The sequence below is a fragment of the Phycodurus eques genome, chromosome 16 (genome assembly GCF_024500275.1).
Source record: "Phycodurus eques isolate BA_2022a chromosome 16, UOR_Pequ_1.1, whole genome shotgun sequence".
In the NCBI taxonomy this organism is placed as follows: Eukaryota; Metazoa; Chordata; class Actinopteri; order Syngnathiformes; family Syngnathidae; genus Phycodurus; species Phycodurus eques.
In genome coordinates, this window is record NC_084540.1 from 10,340,039 (window position 1) to 10,363,818 (window position 23,780).

At 40.5% G+C, this 23,780-nt stretch overlaps 3 protein-coding genes across 3 annotated transcripts in view; 1 reads left to right on the forward strand and 2 right to left on the reverse strand.

The window, feature by feature from the left end:
- Positions 1-992: 992 nt before the first annotated feature.
- On the forward strand, positions 993-1,567 carry LOC133415101 (essential MCU regulator, mitochondrial-like). The gene is made up of 2 exons (XM_061700928.1): positions 993-1,274; positions 1,433-1,567. Exons 1-2 carry the CDS (start codon positions 993-995, stop codon positions 1,565-1,567), a joined length of 417 nt encoding a protein of 138 aa, XP_061556912.1.
- Positions 1,568-3,880: 2,313 nt separating this feature from the next.
- Positions 3,881-5,450, reverse strand: ndufa6 (NADH:ubiquinone oxidoreductase subunit A6). Its single transcript, XM_061700626.1, has 3 exons — positions 5,258-5,450; positions 4,186-4,301; positions 3,881-4,088 (listed from the first exon to the last, which is right to left on the reverse strand). The coding sequence occupies exons 1-3, from the start codon at positions 5,385-5,387 to the stop codon at positions 3,957-3,959; spliced, it is 378 nt and encodes a 125-aa protein (XP_061556610.1). The 5' UTR covers positions 5,388-5,450; the 3' UTR covers positions 3,881-3,956.
- A 1,236-nt stretch (positions 5,451-6,686) lies between these two features.
- LOC133414788 (uncharacterized) overlaps positions 6,687-23,780 on the reverse strand; it is a 28,688-nt gene continuing 11,594 nt past the window's right edge. Inside the window, 13 exon segments of the mRNA XM_061700413.1 lie at positions 6,687-7,565; positions 7,743-7,929; positions 8,624-8,710; positions 9,077-9,175; positions 9,799-9,958; positions 10,695-10,806; positions 13,344-13,504; positions 13,506-13,573; positions 16,958-17,387; positions 17,598-17,707; positions 17,812-17,901; positions 18,025-18,093; positions 19,039-19,095. Of these exon segments, the coding sequence (XP_061556397.1) occupies positions 7,768-7,929; positions 8,624-8,710; positions 9,077-9,175; positions 9,799-9,958; positions 10,695-10,806; positions 13,344-13,504; positions 13,506-13,573; positions 16,958-17,387; positions 17,598-17,707; positions 17,812-17,901; positions 18,025-18,093; positions 19,039-19,095 (1,605 nt within the window). The 3' untranslated portion in view covers positions 6,687-7,565; positions 7,743-7,767.

A 23,780-nucleotide genomic window follows, 5' to 3' on the forward strand; every position in this document is an offset into this window, starting at 1 on the left:
CTACTTTGTCTATCAGACAAGGCTGTTGCGTGACTAAATGAAGCTCCTCCACCCACTTCAACATAGTTCGAACAGGTGAATTTTTCCCAGCAAAGAACAGAGGATAGGTTCGCCAAAAATCTCCAAATAGGTGAATTAGCTCAACTACAATTAGTTTGGGAAACAAAATAATCGGGGGAAAAAAACCCAAAGTATTTTTTGCAGTTATCATTAGTCGGGCTGCAACTAACAATTAGCTTATTAATTGATTAATCTATCAATTATTTTTTCAATTAATCGATGAACCGGATAAAGTACTATTTTCTTAAACTTCCAACCCTTTATTTAAAAAAAGACATTATTTCAAATTGACAGTGCAGAAAATGAAAAACTAATTATGATTCAGTTACTGGTTTGGTTCATCACGTAATGTCAAAAAATAGGCAAAAATGGTAATCATTCTTTGCCAAAGTGAAAGCAGATGTTTGCAAGATAATCAGTCTGCTTTCATAGAAGACTACAGACATCAATGACTATTTACTGTTGAGAGGCCTGAAATTCTGAGGATTTTGACAATTTTAAGTTAAACAATGACGATTATCAAAATAGTTGATTCATTTGATCATCGATTAGTTGTTGATTAATTGTTCAACCTCTAATTATTAGCTAATTTAAACATTGACCCAATACTAGCTAGGACTTAACATGCGACATGTCATTTAATTATATTTTTCTCAGTACGACCACTATGTAAGTGAATAAGAGAAACATTTTGTGTGCAGTAATTTTCCATTTTTATCAAAACAAGAATTGTTATTGCACATAATACACAACACAAAATTTTTTACATTCGTAGATTTCAGTTTGTACTTGTTTACTTTTTCTGAAGAACAGGAGTTGACTCAGTGATTTTCCTTTTTTTTTTTTTTTTTTTTTTTTTATAAACACGTACACCTGTAATTCTACTTAACTTTGCCCCTTTGGATACTAATACAAAACATTAAACCGTGTTAATGTTGCCAGTGAGCGTTTGCACACCAACCTTTGCAGTGGCGTTATATTCGCGCTGGGTGGCGCTGTTGCGCTATTACGTCCTCAACGTGGCTGTTCCGCATTGCTGCGGTGGAGGAATCGGAGGAATCCAAACGCTGCTGCTTATCATGGCGTCGGCACTTTGTCGTCTTGGCTGGGTTTCGGCTGTCAGAAACGTCTTCGTCTCGCCGGCAAAGACTGTGACAGCGTGTCGGACAGCTGCGTGCTTCTCTTCCGGGGCCATTCTACCCAAACCCAAGAAGGTGAGTGTTCATACGAGGCTGGTAGCTTCGCTACTGCAACTGGATGTTTCACAATGAACAATGACACAACCACGGAGGAAGCTCCGCCAATTTACATCTTTACTGAGGTTAACTAACCGAGTTGTTTCTATGGTGGGTTATGGGACACCGGGGAGCAGACCCCCTTCGGTCTCTGGCGGATTGCGGCGGTAGTGGTGCCCTCCTTGTACATGGGGACTCGTATCAGCAAGAACTTTGCTGAGGTACTGGAGGAACACGACATCTTTGTCCCCGAAGACGATGACGACGACTGAGCGAACCAATCAAGACTATCATTGTCGCCAGGTAGATGTTGCGTCCAATGACACCCCGTAAATACAAACACTCTTTCCAACGCAATGCTTCCCAACCTTTATTGAGCTAAGGCACGTACAGTGCCACCAGTCACCCAAAAACTTCTTTTGACCTGCTTTAAACTTTTGAGTGCACATGACCGACTGTTCAATGTTTGAGTAATTTTTGAATGGCAGAATTCATACCGGGTGTTCGATCCTGGACTAATAAATGTACTGGTTCAACAATAATAGGTAATTAAACAGTCCTATTAATCGTACCGTTCACATTTTGACATCATGAGACCAAGACAACAAACAATTGATCACTAGCGCAGTACCTTGCCACTGTGAGGCTTCAAACAGGATGTACGAAGCCTCACAGCGAAGTGGCCACAGAGAATCATCGGAAACTTGCAACACAGACTGGAAGAGTCACTGAAAGGTAAAGTGGACATCCTTGGGGGGGGGGGGGGGAACTGCTGTGAATTTTACCATTCAGCTCCTTGTTAGAAAAGAGCAAGTTTTGCAAAAGGTACTGAAACATTGACCAGTTGGACCTGTGCAGTTGAAAATGTATTTTTATTTTTTATTTATTTTTAGGTCTGATTAAGTTCACCTGTAAAGGTTATTGAGTATTTAATGTATGCAGTTATGGTGTGTCCTGACGTTTCACCCAAAAGCCCCATACCATAACCTACACTGACAAACAACATTGTTACAAAAAGTATTTACATGCATAAATACTGATGATCTTATCTCAAATCTACTCACAAAGGTACTTCACAGATGTGAAATTTGGGCCTGTTAATTTGAACACAAAGCTATCATCATTGGCATAGATAGATGAACAAAGACATTTGTAGTAAAGGAATCATTTTCATAACAATTAAGTGCACTTGGATAATTTCCTGCGGCACATCTGATGAGCTCTTATTGCACACTAATGTGCTGCAACACACTGGTTGGGAAAAACACTTACAAAACCTTGTTTGTTTTCACAGACCAATTCATTGTTGTTTTAAGTTCTCCCCCCTTTCTCACACAGATTTTTTTTTGACATATCTACTGGAAGGAGTCACCGCTTTACCGAAGTTCCTTCACCCTCGTCAGGATTTTTTTCGACTGTCATTGATCCCGAAAAAGTCCTATTGTATTGTTCTCTTTGCATGCAGTACTAAAGGTTTTGATAACATGCTTTTTTTTTTTTTTTTTTTTTTTTAAGCGGTCATCACTCGAAGTGGGAGTCTTCAACATTTGCATTTTCATAACACCATGAAAGTATCTAATTTAACTTTGTATGGCTTAAAGAATAATACAAATGTCTGTCCATGATGTTAAAGACTAATGTCATGCGATTCTACGATCAAAAGTAGTTTTACACTCTCTCTTAATGTGCTTAAAATACTAATGCCATTTTACACATCATTTCCATTTGAGTAATTTATTCCAGGCAGCAAAGAGCTTACCACATCTGCCTCACAATTCTGAGTTCAAATCTCAGTTACTGCCTTAGTGTTCTCCCTGTGCTTGCGTGAATTTTCTCCAGGTACTCTGGCTCCTTCCCACATTCCAAAAACATGCATGAAACTCATGCAAAAACTCGTCCTTACGTGTGTATCTGAGTGTGAACGGTTTGCGTGTGTGTATGTGCCCCGCCATTAGCTGGCAACCAGTCCAGGGTGTAACCCGCCTGTCGTCCAAGTCACTGGGGTAGGATTCAGCTCATCCACAACCATAATGAGAACAAGGGTTGTAGAAAATGAACTGATGGATTATATATTTTACATTTAGGGTAAGAATCTCTTAAATTAGAACATTTCTGTTTAATGGTCCTTTTAATAACAATCCTACGGAGCCCCTAAAGGGACATGTTGGGGGGAAAAAAACCTTGTTTCTCATTCGAACGAGAAATGTCTACCTGTGAGTGGTAGCTTATTTACCTGCTAGCTGTAGCTTCCTGCGTTCGGGCAGCCGTGAAGTAGCTTATTTACAACTTGCTTCCTGCGCATGTCAGCTGAGAGAATGGCAACAGAAGAGGACTTGCTCTCTTTCCTCAAAACAAGGAATATACCTGACAGTGTCAACGACCAACTAAAAGAAGATAAGGTGAGTATAGATGTAAACTTTCATCACACAAATATAGCCGTATAGGCTATAGAATAGCTGAGCCATATTTGCTAGTGTGTAAATAAGATACTACTCACAGGTAGACAGACAGGTAGACGTTTCTTGTCCCCTTAGGGGCTCCGTACAATCCCGATAAACCTCGTTAATAACAGACAAACAAGCGTGTGAATGTTACGTGTGTATTTACAGTAGAAGGGAAGATCTGTCACAGTAGACACAGGCAAAAAAGGTAAACAGGAGTTCAGGGTTCATGACCCCGGTAGAATTTGGACAGGAAATCGGTAGCACGCGGTTCCTCAGACTCATGGAAATAACGCATAATGTGTGTCTTCTGTTTCCATATGTGGATGGTTTCCTGGAGTTCCATTTTGCCCTGCAGGTGACATTAAATGTAGACAGGAAACACCGATAACATCTCCCAAATGTGTCTCCTATCCGATATGGTCAAGAAATAAACTCCTAAGATTTACCTTAATGACCAACATGTCGACCAGACGGGGGTCTGTGACATGTTTGTTTTTGTTGAACATCTCCCTCACTTTTTCTCGGCCCTGTTGTGTTGTGATATCCAGCTGAAACATGGCCACTGTGGAAACACACACACAGGAAAATATGCTGACAAAACAGCATCTTAATTGAAGATTTCCACAAGTTAAACACTAATTGGTGAGTGTGTTTACGTATTAAACAACAGTAGAGAAATGGCTAAAGCGTGAAGGCTAAATTCATACCATGCCAATATGAGGCTAAACCTGACAAAGTAAGTATAGGTTGTCTTTGGTTTATGGCGAAGTTCGGTTTACATGGCTTACGAATATGTACGTAAATCGGAACGCGTCATAGTTATTACCCTACACTTACGGAGTATTAGTTATATTATTTGTATGGAAAACACACCTTAAATATAAAACAAACAAATGGAAAAAGAGTTACGTACGGCAGTACATACACCGTGAACTAGTTTGAGCATATGGCATGCTAGTGTTTTTCATACAAATACACCACACACAGAAGGTCAGCGATAGCTGGCTGAAATTTCTGGATGAACTTAAAATAGAGTATAACCTGTCCTGGTGAACTTCATTTGAAATTCGCTAAAGTTGCTTAAGGTCTGAGTGCACATGTGCAACTGTTCAATGTTTCATCAACTTTTGCACCTTTGTTCTGTAGGAGGTGAATTCACAACAAATGACCTTTTGTGCATAGTGTATTAACTGCAGTAATTAATTTCTCTCATTGATGTAGGTTAGTGATTAGGCTGCGTTCTGATGTACATACAAATTCGTAAGTCGTACGAAAGGAACTCTGCCGCGGTAGTGCATTGTTGTTGCCACCACGGCACTCACTTTACATAACCATATGAACAAGATATTTTTGATATATATATATATATTAAAAAAAAAAAAAAAAAAGAGCCGCCTGAATGCCTTCGGAGGCACATATTGTAGGATAGCAGCGTCAGTGGCGAACTGATAGCAAATATGCTAAACAGACACGACCTTGACAGAGTGCCTTAAAATCCGCCAGGATAGTCTGACATACCTGTGTTAGGGACTTCTCTGTACCAGGCTCGGTAAAGCTCGCGGACTCTGCGTTTCGCTTCGTCCAAATCCCTGCTAAAAATGGGCTTAACAACTTTGGATGCAGTTCGGGTCGCAGCAGAGGACGCCATGACTGCTGGCGTCGAGGTTTCCGGTGTTACTTGGTCCACAATGTTGTACTGGAAAAACGTAGTGGCGCCATCTACAGGACCTACGACGCACAGGGTCCTCCAACAGATTTGTATACTTCATATGGCAAGCCGTGGGGGGCACGGTGTTTTGTCTATTTGTGCCCTGCGATCGGCTGGCGATCAGTTCAGGGTGTACCCAGGCGAGATAGGCACCAGCACACCCGCGACCCTAGTGAGGATAAGCGGTACGGAAAATGGATGGACAGCAGTTTGAGCATTTATATAGTGTTTGTCATCACTAGTAGGATGGGCATACTCATAGGATAACTATGTTACTAGTGAGGCAACCTGTGCACTAGTTGACAACCGTGCTACAGTGACAAAATTATACTTGTGGCATTACTTGTAGCACACCAATCTGTCAACTCGTGTACAGTTTTGCCTCACTTGTAACATGTATTTGTCCCACTAGTATATGCCAAAGTTGGGCTACTAGTTGGCACGGTGGACGACTGGTTAGAGCGTCAGCCTCACAGGTCTGAGGACCCGGGTTCAATCCCCGGCCCCGCCTGTGTGGAGTTTGCATGTTCTCCCCGTGCCTGCGTGGCTTTTCTCCGGGCACTCCGGTTTCCTCCCACATCCCAAAAACATGCATTAATTGGAGACTCTAAATTGCCCGTAGGTGTGACTGTGAGTGCGAATGGTTGTCTGTTTCAATGTGCCCTGCGATTGGCTGGCAACCAGTTCAGGGTGTACCCCGCCTCCTGCCCGATGACAGCTGGGATAGGCTCCAGCACGCCCGCGACCCTAGCGAGGAGAAGCGGCTCAGAAAATGGATGGATGGATGGGCTACTAGTTAGGACAAAGAGCAGGCTAGTATGGACCTTATGCTGGACAATAACGATATAGAATAACAAAAATGTATTCAATATCCTGGGCAAGAAGGCTACCCGTGCGTGATACATACCTACGAGTTGGGTGAGTTGTAGTGTTACAAGTGCAGTACAGTAGTTTATTCGTGAAGTTTAATTGCAAATTAGTAGACTAAAAGCGGCCCAATTAGGGAAAAAACAAAAACATTACAAGAAAGACAAACAATCTACTAGAGCACCCGAGTTGTTCTATTTGTGTGCTTAATCCATGTACTAGTATGGTGCTGAAGACCATACGACCGTGCTTAAGACCGTGGATCTAAAGGTGGAATAAATGCTCAAATGGCTTTTAATGTGAATAGGTCACCAGGGGTAAAACATATTTAAGAATCTCCCAAGTGCAGGTGAACATAATTCAGAGAGGAAGGAAGGAGCTTCTCTTATTTTATTGATTGCAAAATGTGTATTATTTACAAAATACCGGCAATACGGTATATTAAATATTTTTTTTTTTCTAAAAGGTAGATAAGTCATTTTATCACAATATATTTTTTCATCAACACTCCATATTTGTTGACAAATTGGCTCATTAATGCAACACTTGTCAATTTTGTTTAGGTCCGCAATGATGAAGATGGAGGGGAAAGAAGCTTAGGGGTATTATGGGGCAAAAAGCAATAATGAGCTTTTTCCAGTCAAAGAAATTTGAGGCTGAATTTGGTTGGAGACAAGTTCATATTCATGTCTAATCAGCATACTCTCAATGACATTTTGTGTTGCTTTTTGTGTTAATCCCAGTTCGTTTCTGCATCTTTACAGCAAATAACACAACCTAAACTCAGGTTTCCTGTTTACAAACAAAACAACAACAAGATGAGCTTTCATTTCAAAGTGTAGTTTTGAAAGCTGTACAACATAAAAAAAACTGAGATGATAGTAGCTCTGTGTCATTCTGTGGCCTCAAGTTATTAACAGGCACAAAAGGGTCCAATGTTTGAGAGTTACCTGAAATACCTGAAACTATAAAAATAATTGTTGAGAAATATTCCAGTTTTAAGACAAAATGCACACTCATACATGCTTTAACTCCATTGAGGCAGAAGTTTCAGTAAGAATGGAAAAGTGCAGTTTATATATCACACATGGTCCAGTGTAATGAAGCCAGTTGTCAGCTTTTCCATGCTGCTGGATTGGCGGAATGATTGAAACAATAGGCACGATCATGGTCCCCCCCCACCCAAAGTGCGACCATTTCCTCTACTTTTCTGTATCTCGTGTTCATTCAGTCACATTGAAGCAGACACACCTGTAAAACAACAAACAAAACATTTCGATTCACATGTGAAAACTACTGTGTGTGTGCATATAGAAGTGTTTTTCAAAATTGTTGGTCATGCAATTCTACAATGACCAAAATGTTTTTTTTTTTTTTAAATACCGGATTTGTCTCCTAATGTACAGTATATAAATCTTAAATCCAAACCTTTCACTAAGGATTCTCAGCAGACTTAGTGGTCCATGCTGTTACCCAGCCTTTGGCCCTCCTGCAGAGCGGCCATGGCTAGCCTTAAGTGCTCCTTTAGACTCTGGATCTCCCGCTCACTCCGCCCTTTTAGCCCACTCAGCTCCTCATTGATCTCCGCATATCGCTCACCAGCCAGATGCTTCTCCTGGCGTGAATGGCGGACACTTATGTTAAAATACTGTCATGTTACAACGTCCGCCTGAGATCAAAGCAATATTATCTTTACACAATGAACTCCACATTTTCGTGTTTCGGCATTCACAATTTCACCCCTTGTCAGATTTTCTTTTGATTTTACTCTGTTATTTGCTGTTTTTGTGCTCAGTACAAAGCAATAAAAGTATTACTTTGTCAGTATTTCGTGTCAAGGAACTATGTTGAAGTGAGTTGAGGAGTTTCATTTTGACAAAAATAGCATCTTGGTGCCATCTTATGACATCTATAGGCAATAACAAACCTTTCAAGGGAGCGCAAATTTCAGATTTTCGCCATTTGTGGCAATGCTCAGTGGGGTTCATTGTATATCATAAAGACTGTTTTCTTCACATCAAGGGTTTGATTGGAAAAAGCATTATCAACATAAACTGTGAAAGTTTGGTATTAGCTACACTGCCTTGGAACGCTTACAAGGTTTACTACGGTTCACAAAAGAGCTAAGAATAAACTTTCCCTGAATTTTTTGGATATAGTGCAGGGTTCACATAATACAGGCTGTTGGAGGGAAAAAAGAGCAGGAGAAAACAGTCATCAAACAATATAGACTACAAAGTATATGTTAAACAGTATTATTATAGACTACATCGTGCCTGCTTAACAAAGTATGTAATTACACACAGTACCGTGTTAAGGAACTGAAGTTCATTCCTTAGACAGTTGATCTCCTTATGCAAGTACTCAATCTCTTTTTCTTTTACCCTGAGAAGTACCTGGAAGAGAAACAACAGTGTGGTTTTCATTTCCTGCCATAAAGTCATGACAGACTAGAAACATGATGGCACAAATGATGGTTTAGATGTTAGGTTATTCAGCCAATGGTGGCTTTGAGGATTATTTAAATGGGTTATAAAAATATTTTAGCAGTGCATGAGGGAGAAAATGAGGAGTGTTGTCCAACTTGCACATACAGCAGCTTTCGTGCAGTTTACAACAATCCGCTTACAAAAGACCAAGGTTGTGGTGCCATCTCATACCCATTTAACTCATGGTGCAAATATAAAAATAATGCGTTTGCATATGAGGGGATTTCCTCCTTATTTACTTTTAGTTTTGAGGTTAAAATACAGTGTCTTCACCTCTAATTCACAGGACGTCTCGTTGTTGTCTTTTGAACCGATGTCTGTGTTGTTACATCGTATGCGGATGATCTCCTCTCCCAAACGGTCCTTTAAGTTCTGGAAAAAAATATTTCAAAATTAATTTCCATGACATACCTTTTCCTTTATTACTGTGCAAAAAAATACGTATGAAAATGTGTCTGCTCTGATAAAAGTTTCTTTGACAGTGAATTTTATACTTTACGTAACACTTGCATCCATTCATTTTCTATACCACTTATTAGGTAGGGTCGGCAGGTCAGTGAGCTGGAGCCTATCCACACTAACTTCATGCAAGAAGCATGGTACACCCAGGAATGGTCATTAGCCAATCGCAGGGCTCATACTCTATAGACCAACAACCATTCACTCACATTCACACCTATGGACAATTTAGTCTTGAGTCTTCAAAGATGCATATGCATGCTTTTAGAATGAGGGAGCAAGAAAACCCATGCAAGCAAAAACATTCTACTAATGTTATACGAAAATAAACTCCAACTCTGATGTTTTTATACTGCACAAATTACACCATATGGTGAATAAGACCTCACTCCCCCCGAGCTCAGTCTGCAGAGGATTTGTTGTCTTGCTCAAGCAAGGGCACCTCAACAGTAGTCAGGAATAATAGGTATATATTTTTTTTAAGAACTGTATAACTAAGTATACAGTATTTCTTGTGTTCTTGTCTGAAAACTTACCTGGTTCTCTTTCTTGAGCTGCTCCAGGTCTCTCTCCTTTTGACTGAGTTCCCGCTCCCTTTCAGCGTTGTTCTGTTCAGCTCGGTTCAGCTCGAGACACTTTTGAGAGTAGCGCTCTGATAGTCCGCCTAATTCTCTCTGCAAGGCCTGACTGTCTGCCCTGCAGATACATAGTACGTAAAGTTGGGCTTTATATTAAGTTCAATTCTGTAGATTCAGTTCAAGAGAAGCAACCAAAAGTGAAAGAATGTGTGTAATGGAAAACAGTGAAACTGGAGCTTAATGTTTTAATGGGCTATGATATGAATGTTCCTGAAACAACCACAGAGAAGGCATTGTCGTGAAGCCATGAAGCTTACAAAGAAATACAAATCCACAGCCAAATTCTTTGGTGGCCACTGTGGTGATCCCTTTTTCAGACAAGGAACTGGGAACTTGAGTCTCAAGAGTGTACAAACTCACACAGAATCAATTCAACACAAGGCAGGCTATAAAATAAAAGGAAAACCAAAACAAGGCAGCAGTAAATTTTGCCCTACGATACAAATGTACATGTTCAATAGGAGTGGTGTGAATGGTGGCTGGTCTATCTGTGCCCTGTGATTGCCTTTGCAAACATTCCAGGGTATACAAGGCCACATGCCCAAAGTCGGCTGGGAAAGACTCAACCAAGACCCTGAACAGAGTAAGCTGACTATGCCTATTTATTTTACTTCCAGTGTTATGCAGCTATGAACAGGAGAATACCACTGTGACTACTCACGTGAATTGCATGAAAATGTATCCACAATAGACTCTTAAAAACAATTACAATTTTTCAATTAATCTGAATAGTAACAAGGAATGAATTAAGACTCTTTTCCTGATCTCTGCCGCACTGACAAAATGTATCTTACTGTTGTAGGACGTGCAAGGTCTGTGGGTCAAGCAATCCACTGCTGAGTCTATTGACCTTCTCCACCTCTCTCTCCAGCTCTTCTTTGTGTTTCTTCTTGAGTGCCTCCATCACTGAAACAAAAAAAACGTGATATTCTTGGAAATAAAAGGCACCAGGTCTTCTTCAAATAAGGTGTGTTTGCTGCTGTGGGGTTGTTTATGGTAGTGGTTCTCAAACTGGAGTGTGGGGACCCCTGCGGATCCGCAAACAAATTTGCAAATAATGATTAGTTATGTCATTTAAAAAAGTGCACCAATAAAATGACACTTAACCAATTACTCCTCCCTAACTCAGTTTTGGCCAATTCAAATCTCTCAAATGATTGTGACGTCTAATCTTACATCATTGCATGTGTGCAGAATGTTGAGCTCTTTCACGGTTTTCTCTCATTTATACAGTTACAGTGATTGGAAAAAGTATGTGAACCTTTCAGAATTTCTTAAATTTCTGCATAAATTGGACATCAAATGTAGTCTGATGTTCATCTAAATCACAAGCATAAACAACTAATACCACCCAATTATATGTTTCATATTTTTATTGAAAATAAACATTTACAGGACAGGGAGTAAATGTAAGGGAACCCTTGGATTTAATAACTGGTTGACCCTCCTTTGGCAGCAAGAGCAGCTCCAACTACCGGAGACAAATTCCTTGTGTGCTTTTTGGACATACCTGGCAAAATAAAGATGATTCTGATTCTGATAACCTCAACCAAACATTTCCTGTAGTTGCAAAACGGACGTGCACACAACGATCAGGATGAATTCAGGTCTGGACTTTGACGAGGCGACTAGAGAACATGAATTTTCTTCTTCTGAAGCCATTTTGTTATTGATTTGCTTCTGTGTTTTCTATCAGTGTCCTGTTGTAACACCCATTCTCTTTTGAGGTTCAATTCTCAGATAGATGGCCTCAAGTTTGTTTGCAAAATATCTTGATTAACTTGTGAATTCATTTTACCAATGATGACAGCAAGCTGTCCAGGCCCTGATGTAGCAAAGCATGCCTCCACCATGCTTCACAGTTGGGATAAGATCTTGATGTTGGTGTGCTGTGCCATGTTCCCTCCACACACCGTGTCGTATGTTGCTCCAAAACAACAACTTTGGTTTAATCTATCCACGGAACATTTTGCCTGTAATGCTATGGAACATGCAATTGTTCCTTAGCAAACTTCAAATGTGTAGCAATGTTTTTTTGATTATTATTTTTTTTTATACACCAATGGCTTGCTCCTTGGTGTTCTCCCATCAACACCATTCTTGTTTAATGTTTTACGCATGGTAGATTTTCAACAGAGATGGTGGCCAGTGACTTTTTTTTTTCTTACCTTCTTACCTCTGAGCATTCTGTGCTGTGTTCTTGTAGTCATTTTTACAGGACGATCACTCCTTGGAAGAGAAGCAACAGTGCTGAACGTTCTCTGTTAATAGATTATTTGTCTGACCGTGGACTGATGAACATCAATATGCTTAGAGATACTTTTATGACCTTTTCCAGCTTTATACAGCTTTACATATAATGTCCTGACCTCAACCCGATTGAGATGCTGTGGCATGAGCTCAAGAGAGCTATTCACACCAGACATCACAGGAGTCTTGCTGGACTGCAACAGTTTTGTAAAGAAGTATGGTCCAAAATTCATCCTGACTGTTGTAAACATCTGATCTGTAACTACAGGAAATATTTCTTTGAGGTTATTGCTCTCAAAGGCGGCTCAACAAGTTATTAAATCCAAGGGTTCACTTACTTTTTCCTCCGTCCCGTGACTGTTTACGTTATTTTCAATAAAAATATGAAAACATAATTGCTTGTGTAGTTTTCGTTTAAGCAGACATTATTCTTGTGATTTAGATGAAGATCAGACTACATTTGATGACCAATTGATGCAGAAATCAAAGGACTTCCAAAGGGTTCACATACTTCTTTCTCCCACTGTATATGAGGCAAGATAACCTTGGTAAAATATTTACAGCTTGTAAACCCATATCTTGGGTCAGAAGTTGTGGCTAAATAACTGTTTTTGCAAAGTATAAATGAGCACCATGTCTTTAGCAATCCCCAATGGCTTTTCCTGGGCTCCTTTCTTGTCATACAGGAAAACAATGCAAGATGTCATCTCTTTTTTTGCGGTGATATTAAACTCTACGGTCACTTTAAAAAAACAACTACTCACTTGAGCATTCGAAAAAGTTGCGAAACATGGCAACCAAATCGTTAAGTTGGCAACACTGAACTGTGCTTTTGTAGAATAGCTCCTCTGTTAACAGTCAGCTAGCGCCAATGGAGACACACTTAATTTCATTTAATTTGGTTAAATTCCTTTCATTAAATAGATCAGAAAGGTCCTGGGGGGGGGGGGGATCTTCCCTGTCAGGAGTCCCTAGATCCAAAATGTTCGAGAACCCCTTGTTTATGGGATGGTGTGGCTGGGGGAAGTTAAGCAGCAAACTCATGCTTCCCATTTGCTTGCAGTGTATAAATACTGTATTTGCATGACTGAAGCAAAACAATTACGCAATATGCCACTATAAATGTTTCAGTACTTGCTATAGTCATCCTTTTTTTTTTAAATTATACACTTATAACATGTAGTCAAGCTGACCTCGTGACGTATCTTGAATCTCTTCCAGCAACAGCCTATTTTTCTCCATTTCTAACTCTGCCATCTGGCGCTCGTGCTGTCTCTGCAGCTCCTCCATCGCTTGTCGATGAGCGCGGTCCATGGCAGTCAGGCTGCGGCCGCAGGGACCGTCAGGACCACAGCCACCTGGCACCCCTCCCCTCCCCCCCCCCCTGTTGTAGTTGCTCAAGCTGGTGCCTCAGTGACGCCACCTATGGAGAGACGAGACACAGGTAAAGCCCACTGAGGGTCAAGCGCTCGACTCAGTCTACACATGACTGTGATGTGCTTTTAGATCTTTTTTTCCTTTTAAGTTGCTTAAGTTGATCTTTTTAGATCTTTTTTTAGGTTGTTGACAATACAAATTGTCCTTTATCCACCACAATAGTTAAAGGTCCCATATTTTACCAAACCAACATTTTCTAGTATTTGGGATGTTGATATTGGCTCTACGGTGCCTCAGTAAACGTGTAATATGAATTAAAATTGTCCACGCATAGACGTTTTTTACTGCCGAGGCCTGAAAACAGGTCATTAAAATTTCTCGTGCTCATCTACTTCAACAGATGAGCTCTCCGCCTACCTCTCTGCCCCTGAGCCAGTGGTGTCAACATAACAGTTGTGCTCTCACAAGTAGTGAGGGTTGGGTCTTCTACACAGATGCAACCAATCAGAAGAAAAAGGGGGTGGATTTAGCCAAATATGGACAAAGCAGATTTTAAAAACTGGGTCAAACAGAAGTAGCTGTTAGAGGGGCCTTTTCTTGACACTAGTATGAAAAAAACCAAGGTGTGTTTTTCAATAAAATTGACACTTTTATACTCAGTCCATTTTAGTGAGTCCATTATGGAGGAATAAATAGCCAATATATGAGACCTCTAAAGTCCAACCAAAGTCATATCCTTGTTTTGCATCTAAATACATTAGATATATTTGAAGATAAGTGGTAGCACAGTAAAGAATGGTTCGCACATCTGCCTCGCAGTTCTGGGGTTCAAATCCCAGCCCCGCCTGTGCGGAGTTTGCATGTTCTTCGGGTACTCCGGTTTTCTCCCACATCCCAAAAACACGTGTGGTAGGTTGATTGAATACTCTAAATTGCCCGTAGGTGTGAATGTGAGTGTGAATGGTTGTTTGGATTATATGTGCCCTGCGAGTGGCTGGCGACCAGCTCTGAGTGTATCCCGCCTCTCGCCCAAAGATAGCTGGGATAGCCTCCAACAAGCCCACGACACTAGTGAGGTAAAGCGGTACAGAAAATGGATGGATGAACATAAGTGAGGGAAACGTGCAAAGACTGATAACCATATGGTACTCAATCGTTGAGATATATCTTAAGACTCTTTATTTTTCATGGGGTCCTTAGCTGCCATTTGTGGCTCTCCTTATGCCACCACACTAGGGCTCCATGCCGGTTACCCCTGGTTCCAGTCTGGTGTCTTCGCTTTTGGTGCAGACGGGTCCCTGAGATGGCATTTGCTACTTGGTTTCTTTGTGCCCAACTACAGGTCATTGCATTATTACTTTCTTACTTTTTTTAACTGTATGTGTGTTCGTGTGCGCACATATATCGATTCGTGGTGGAAGGGTGGATTCAATTTTAACCATGTAAAGCACTTTGAGATGCATATCATTGTATTAAAAGTGCTCTATAAATAAAGTGATTTAATTGAATCTCTTTAGGATGGATTTTCAGGGGAGGTCTAAAAACTAGCCCTGTGACATCAGTGGACTGGGGTGTATACTTTCCTTTCATTACAACCTGACCCAGTATAGCGTAAAATTGGCCATCAAACTATGCCCACAACTCGAAAAAAAACATCTTCCTTGAATTGTAATGCGTTTTGTGTTTTTAGAGCTATAGTGTCTCTGCCGGCTGGCCCCACGTGTGCTGCGTGCCGAGGCAGCGGCGAACTGGATGGGATCCGCAGCCCTTTGACAACTTGCCAACAGTTGGAGAGGCAGCCAGAGACCGGCGTAAAGGCCGTCAGCCACGTGTCTCGGTGCGAGGATGATGAGGGGGAAAAAAATCATCCGATTGTGCCCGCCGAAGGCTGAACCTTGGCGCCCACACCAGTGTGCGCACCACGGTTCCCCTGCCTGGATGACTGTCCCCCCCCTTCTCACGAAGCAGCTGACAACGCCGTCGATTAACGGTCCGCCAAATTTCAACTGAGACAAAGGTGTGGCCACCTCAGAATGTCTCCCTGCGGCCCGTGTGACAGTCTCTCCCTGCTTAGGAGCCATAAGAGGATGTACGTCTTTGATTGACAGCTGAAAGTTTCAGGGAGGCGAGGTTGTCAGAGCATTCAGCGACAAACCCAGTGTCTGGAAGCTGAAAGAATGTCTCAATTGTTGACAATTTTGAAGCCTGATTTCACATACTTTGCAATTTTTTTATCCATTCATTTTCTGGCTTCTTAAGACTTTTCTGTGGTGTGAAATTTGCAAGGCATTTTTTTGGTCTGTGGTTGCACTTTAATTTACATGATATCCAAAGGATCAATATAATGCCGTAGTTAAATTGCTACTCGTTCACGTGAGTTTTCAGTACATACTACATCTTTTGTTAGCATTTCATAAGAATTATCCATCTTTTGTGTACCGCTTATGACAATCATTAGACAATCATTTCATACCAACATGCTAACTTATGGTCAATTTAGTGTCGTCAATTAACCTCCCATTCATGTTTTTGGAATGTGAGTGAAATCCAGAGTACCCGGAGAAAACCCACTTGGCCACGGGGAGAACATGTAAACTTCACACAGTCAAGGCTGGATTTGAACCAATATTCTTAGAAGTAAGGCAGTTGTGCTAATCAGAAGGCAATAAGAATTATCCACCCATCGACTTTACCGCTTATCCTCACTAGTCGCGGGCACAATAAGAATTATCGATCCATCATTCCATTTTCTGAGCCGCTTCTCCTCACTAGAGTCGCGGGTGTGCTGGAGCCCATCCCAGCTATCATCGGGCAGGAGGCGGGGTACACCCTGAACCCGGTTGCCAGCCAATAGCAGGGCACATGCAAACAAACAACCATTCACACTCACACCTACGGACAATTTTTAGAGTCGTCAATTAACCTACCATGCATGTTTTTGGGATGTGGGAGGAAACCGGAGTGCCCGGAGAAAACCCATGCAGGCACGGGGAGAATATGCAAACTCCACACAGGCGGGGCCAGGGATTGAACCCCGGTCCTCAGAACTGTGAGACTGACGCCCTAACCAGTCGTCCACCGTTCCACCTACAATAAGAATTATTTGAACTAAAACAGTATGATGTTACAAAGCTTTTGAGCAAGATTGTTAAGCTTTTATTTATGAATGGAGCAGCACAGTCTGTGTATCGTGTCGAATGGGAATAAAATCATGCCAAAGAGAACACACACATGCACAGTAGGCAGAAGATGTAGCAGTCCATTAGCTCTATCTAGCAATTTCCATCTTAAGGGAAATAGGACAGAGTCTATTTGAAGTGTTAAAAGGCTGAAAGGAGAAAATACTTCATCTGAAAAAAGATGAAGGGTTAATTTGCAATTTTGCATATTTATATAGTTTGCAAATTACAAAATTCTCTCCACACACTACCTCCCTCTGCAGCGCCTCATTGGCTGACTGGCTGCAAGGCCGGGACCCCACTGTTGGTTTCTCCTTTAAAGGCATGCGTTCAAACTCTGCCCACTTTTTCTCTAGCTCCTCTTCCATGTGTAGTCTTTGATTGAGTACTCCGCTGGTGCCCTTCCGAGACAGCACAGCCTCCCATTGGCTACACGTGGCGTCTCGTGTCTTCTCTTCCTGCCATCGGCTCTGCTCCTTCTGCTGTCCCTCCCCGATCTCTCTCTGATTGGCCTGGACATGGCTGGATGAAGCAGGAACAGGGGACAGCTCAACGTAGTCAAACCTACGCTGAGCAGGAGGAATTTCTGACGAAACATCAGCGTGACGCGATGACGGTCGGCGGGAAGGCAGCTGAAGGCGTGAGTGGGAGTTTTCCTTGTCACTACTGCTATCAGGCAGTCTGGGTAATATTAGAAAGGAAACTATATCAAATTCAAGGCAACAGTTTGAATTCCTTAAAACATAAGGACAATATGACATCTAACATACCATTGCATCTTTAAGCACCAATTAGCTTCATTTAGCTAGTTGGCTATAGTAAGATACAATCTGATGCTACCCTTTTAAAAAAAAAAATATTTTCTAGTAACAATAACAAAGCAGAAATTACTGTGTGATGTCTGGGGATGTACTGGGCCTGATGCATTTCTTTAAAACCTCAATCCAGTTCCTCCTGATTCCTGCTGTCATGGCGGAAAGGGTGAACACGGCCTCCCGTGTCTGGAGAACAACAGATGAAAAAGCTTAAAGATACCAAGATGTGCCCAAACTGTGATCATTTGAAAAAAGGAAAACACCAAATGTTCGACCAGTGAAATACTCACCTGTATCTGAAACCCATAGTTCTTCTCCACATCAAACTCGGAAACCTTGACGCAGGATTTCAGATCAATTTCACCATCCAAATCATCTTTCTGTCCAGAACACCCCAAATCCCTTTCAGTTAATATTTCACCTTGTGTTTGATTTTTTTATAAATAGAATTTGTTTATGCTTTAGAAAACAAGGAAGAAAAGAAACAACGCAACTTCACTTACCTCCTCTGCACTGGAGTCTCTATAGTACTTGAGCCCAGCATCAGTTAAAACAAACCAGTGCTTCTTCCACTGAATATATATATATATATAGCAGATATCAAAAGTGAGACAACAAAATAGCAATATAACAGATGCATTCAAACAAAAGAACAGAAATGTTGAAGGAGGAGGCCACACTGGTGTTCATTGATTGGTCGCAAGAGAGCAGCTACAGCAATGGAATAAGAACAACCACCAGTAGATTATAATGCAGAGAGGATTCATAGTCATTTGCTTCTTGACAATACAGACTGTATTGTGTTTCGCTCCTCTTTTGTTGACTTTTTTTGCAGGCTACATTGTGTTGTGCTGTTGGCACTTCCATGGCAAAGTTATTTGCCATCCAGTCAACATCTGTACTACCAGGGGTAGGCAAAGTATGTCCCGAGGGTCACCCACGCCAACCTTTATTCCAACCCACCAATCATTTACATGATGAAGACTCCTGTCAAATTTACTGCTTTCATTTAGCTGTTTTAGTTTTTTTTATCCTAAAATTGGTTATTTAACATTTATTTATACATTTGCTTATTTTCTATTCATTTATGTTAAATAATTACTTGTTTGTTTTACTACAAATAATAAAATGAAAAATAGATTAACAGACAGAGAGTAAAACAGACAGTACATTTAACCTTTTTTAGGAATTGGTTCATAATTAAAATTAAATTATAAAAATTGATATAAACTATTTTAAATATACATTTGAACTTGTATAATTTTTTTTTTTTTTTTTACCTCATCTATGAATGATCAATCAAATGTGGCCCCTGAGCACAAAAGTATGCCCACCCCTGTGTACACCATGGTGAATAAAAGTGAAGCGTACTGCTTGGTGGGAATGTGGCTTTGGTGTGCGGCAGATCAGTTAAGTGAATGGGCTGCTACTACACTTCTTACTATGTTTCTCAATAGAAAGGACAGACGAAGGAGAGCGTTGCAGGAGAATAAAGTACATCATCTGTGGTACTTTACCTCTCCACAGTCACCCAGTTTTGACATCCATCCCTTCTTGAAGTTTAGGAGGTCAGGCTGCGGGGCAGAGAATTACAGTGTCAATGTTAATAACCTTCACCAGAAAGACAGAAATGTTCCATTGGATACACAAAGTCTACACACCCCTGTTCAAATACCAGATTTTTGTGATATCTAAAAGAAAGAAAATTAGACCAAGATAAATAATTTCAACCAAAAGAAATCCACCATTAATGTGACCAATAACCTGAAATGTTCACACTTGTTTCAGAGATTTTGTTTCAGAGATTTTGTTTCAGAGATTTTGTTATGGTCTGATGACACCAAGACTGACCTTTTTGACCTAATTCCAAAAAGCTATGTTTGGCACAAACACAACACTGTTCATCGCCAAAAGAAAACCACATCTACAGTGAAGCATGGTGGTGGCAAAATCATGCTTTGCAGGTGTTTTTCTTCAGCCGGAACTAGGGCCTTTGAAAAGGTCATGAACAGTTCAAAATAGCTGTCAGTGTTAGCATCAAACCTCCAGGCTTCTGCTAGAAAGCAAAAACATTTACTACTAGAACATCTGAAATGTATACGAGGTTAATCAGAGGCACTTTAAATGGTGGCAGGTACATGCTGACTTCCATTTAACATAAGTTTGAATGTGATTGTGTACCCTGCCCGCTGCCCGCAGTTAGCTGGGATAGGCTCCAGCATACCAGTGACCCTAGTGAGTATAAGTGGTGTAGAAAATGGATGGATGGTTAATTCTGAACACAGTCACATCACAGTTATAAGAGGATGTGCACTACATTCTGTCAGTTGTTTATTTTTACTTCCCCATCATGAAAAGATCTTTTAAAAATATATATTGAGTTCTACAGGTTATAAGTCACGTTAATGGTGGAAAACGTCTTGAAATGATTTGACTTGGTCTCATTTATTTTAGATCACAAAAACCTGGCATTTGAATAGGGGTGTGTAGACCTTTTATATCCACTGTATGTAACATGCTCATGGTGTAGTGCTGCACAACAAAGTTGCATGTTCAGAGATGTGAGGTGTGAAAAATAACAGCAAAGTTCTCCAGACAATGGCATTAGTAGCAGTATCAGCAAACCCATTAAAATTGAGAAGTAGTTTTAAGAGGGCAAGAGTATCTTGTCCTAAATTCGTAACCCAGTGACAGAACATTATTTTCAAACTAACCTCTAACCCATTTCCAATAGTCAGCATGTTTCTGCTTTTAAAACCATTGGAAACATGTAGGAGTTGATAGGGAGGTTTTTGTGAGTCCTTGATTTAGACAGACAACATTCTTTTGCAGCACTTTTCTCACTTTTGCTTATCGGTAACAACTAGTAACCTACTTCTATTCTTTAATTTCCATTCCTATTGGTACTACAATCTCGCCCCTACAATTCAGAGTGGGCTCAAAATTCGGGGAAAAATGGCCCTATAGTCACGCAAAACTTGCAACTGCTGATCAAAGGATTAATCCTTCAAGTGCATTTCTTTTGCTTTTTGAGGCTTTTCTGCCACACATTTACAAACAAACAAAAAAACTCAACAAGGGCTGTTGAAAGAATCACAAAAAAGAAGACTACTGTACATCAGCAGTTGGTGAAGTAAGCAGATATTCTAACAGCAAGATCGTGCAGTGTCACAAGAGTTTGGTTCAGCTTCACCACGCACATCGTCACTTATTAAAATTAATGTAGTGTTTTATTTATTTTTAAGTTTTACGTGAGTTTTTTTTCAATGTCGTGAAAATATAAGAATGTTAAAACGAGTAAGCGAATGTTAAAAAACTGGATGTTAATTAGTAATCACCTTCAAAATACGCCAACATTGACCATTTATGTTAAGTGTTTTATGGTATTTACATCTTAGTACATAATCGTCAGCGATTGGAAGTTCAACTAAATCATGGACCTCCATTATGCATTTACAACATTCAGAAAAAGTCTCACATCACATTAAACATAACATAACTATTGTCCGTGGAACTATTCGATTATTCAATCAGATTTCAAATTTTGCTCACAGGGACAATAACGGCAGCATTTCTCTGGACTCTGATTGGTCGGTCAGACTCGGAGCAAAACTTCTTATAGCAAACTTTGACTATCAAAACGTCTGTAGTGATCTGCGCACATTAATACATTTAATAACAAGCATCTCTGGTATGATGTATTCTTTAACAACATTTGTTGTAATATTATAGAAATAATGATTCTGAATTGATCCAGATGATGTACAGGTACAAGGCACAGCTGCGTGCTGTTAAAAATGGTGCTTTTGTATAGTATTGATGGTTTGTGTAATTGCCCCGTGATCGTGGCATTATTAAAGAGGTGGATTCGTTCAAGTAAGTCCCCACTGAAAGCCCAGGTACCAAATGCACAGCCTTCCACTGTGCTATTACTGCAGTGCGAGGAAAAAGTATGTGAATCCTTTTGCATTTCTCAAATTTCTCCAAAAATTGGTCATAAAATGTGGTCTAATCTTCATCTAAATCACAAGACTGAACAGAGTCTGCTTAAACTAATACCACACAAACAATTATGTTTTCATATTTTTGGACTGATGAACATCAAGACTTTTAGAGACTCTTTTATAACCTTTACCAGCGTTATACAAGTTAACATATAAAGTCCTGACCTCAACCAGATTGACATGCTGTGGCATGACCTCAAGAGAGCTATTCACACCAGACAATGCATCCTTGGAATCTTGCTGAACTGCAAAGGTATTGTAAAGACGAATTGTCCAAATGCCATCCTGATCTGCAACTATAGGAAACGTTTGGTTGAGTTTATTGCTGCCAAAAGAGGGTCAACCTGTTATTAATTCCAAGGGTTCACTTATTTTTTTCCTCCTGTCCTGTAAATGTTTGTTATTTTCAATAAAAATGTGAAAACATACATTTGTTTTTGTGGCATTTGTTGAAGCAGACTGTTTATTCTAAATGAAGATCAGACTACATTTGATCACCATATTTATGCATAAATGTAAGGTTCATACACTTTTTTCTCCCACCGTAATACAAAATGAAACATGTTTTAGATTCTGACAGTAACAAATGGGTGAACTTGGTATTGAGTATTAAGAGGAACTTGGTTATCATGTGATGATGTCTACTAAAGGGGTCGTGTAGAGGACAAAGCGAAAGTCAAATAAAAAGAGTGAACATTTTTCATGTCAGTTGGCATTGGTTGGTAAGGTTAGAGAAAGGGAAGAGAGGGTCAACAAGTTACTGACTCCTTTGTGCCATGTCAAGTGATTCTGGTGTAAGTGATCATAGTTCTGCAACCTACTCCTACATACCAATTTACTGCACTTTTTTGGGGGGGGCGGGTGGGGGTAGGCTGTAGATGCATCATAATAAACTGGACAAGTGGTGGTGATTCGGTGTGCTTCCTCGTTACTAGCTTGCATATTATACAATGTATAATTACATAGTTATTTTATCTGATCCCGCCAATGTCTGCATGAAGCTATTGACAAGACGTTTTACTGTAAACAACACATAAAAGTATACCTACAGCAACCAGTGCACTTTGTAGAGGCCGCAAGTACACGACAAATGTAGAAAATCCGAGTTGGGAAGCGTACAAAACAACAGACTGTCCAAAATTTGAACAGTTGAAAGCGTAAATAGTATTAAATCTACCAACTAAAACACGCCCTTAAACTGTGACACACGCTGTCCAGGACGGCTAATTAAAAGTAAGCATGTCATAGCATGTAAAGGGAAGATAAGATACAGATACACAATTAAAACATTCTACAATGAAATAATAGACATTTAAACAAAATGTTTCACTATCAACAACGTGTATCTTTGAGGAAGGAAGAAGGGAAAGACGTTGCTTTGAAAAAAAAAAATGAACGACTTACCGTCATGATAACAGGATCCGGGTAGGAGCGCGTTGAAGAAAAATCAAAGTACCGTTAACGCACAAAAAAAAAAAAAAAAAAAAAAAAACTTGTATATCTCTTTATCGGAACTCTCCGTTCGACTTAACTATCCGTCAATAAAGTAGTACAAGTTTCTTGTACAACACCGACGTTAAGCGACTTTCGATAAAACCGCGCCATTCACACTCCCAACAAGCGAAGCTTTCGACATTCGCAAGCAGGAAGTGAACTTCGCTAAAGTAAACAATGATACTTTTGACGTAAATGCGGCTTAAAATAAGTGTAAAATGTGCAGCCTGCCGTTCGACGATAGCGACAACGCTAGTATTTTTTGACTTGTGGTTCACTTCCTGGGCGGCCCCGCTCGACTCTTTGTACAAAACACAACCCTCAACTCAAACTCTGCCTCGCTAGACATCAACGCCTTATTGGGACACTTAACGCGTCGCTGCGATGCATCCACGTGTCAGCCATATTGGATGTGGCATATCTGCCCGCAGAAGCTAATGCAAAGACCTTCATAAAGCGACAACCTACAGAGTGCAGAGTTAAATCCTCTCAATCCCTCACTAAACACACTAATCTACAAGTATTTGGCAAACAGATATTCACCAAAAGCAACGTATGTAACTTTTACTCTTCCTTAATTGTCCCATCTGAAATCTCTCTCAAATCTCTCCCCTCTATAATTCTTTCAACCCAACCAGTCGAGGCAGATGGCCACTCCACACCGAGTTATGAGCCTCCATCACCTCGTGTGCTCACGCAGGGTTCAATTGGTCTCTTAATGTGTGAGGAAATCCTGGCTGTGGGCTTCTGTTGTGGCATTT

Bases quoted from the DNA above. Each gene is read 5' to 3' on its own strand.
- LOC133415101 (XM_061700928.1), top strand. From the start codon at position 993: ATGTTGCCAGTGAGCGTTTGCACACCAACCTTTGCAGTGGCGTTATAT. The intron at 1,275-1,432 runs GTGAGTGTTCAT...ACCGGGGAGCAG, and splicing joins TTCTACCCAAACCCAAGAAG to ACCCCCTTCGGTCTCTGGCG.
- ndufa6 (XM_061700626.1), bottom strand. From the start codon at position 5,387: ATGGCGTCCTCTGCTGCGACCCGAACTGCATCCAAAGTTGTTAAGCCC. The intron at 4,302-5,257 runs GTATGTCAGACT...GTGTTTCCACAG, and splicing joins CAGAGAAGTCCCTAACACAG to TGGCCATGTTTCAGCTGGAT. The intron at 4,089-4,185 runs GTAAATCTTAGG...TGTCACCTGCAG, and splicing joins TCGACATGTTGGTCATTAAG to GGCAAAATGGAACTCCAGGA.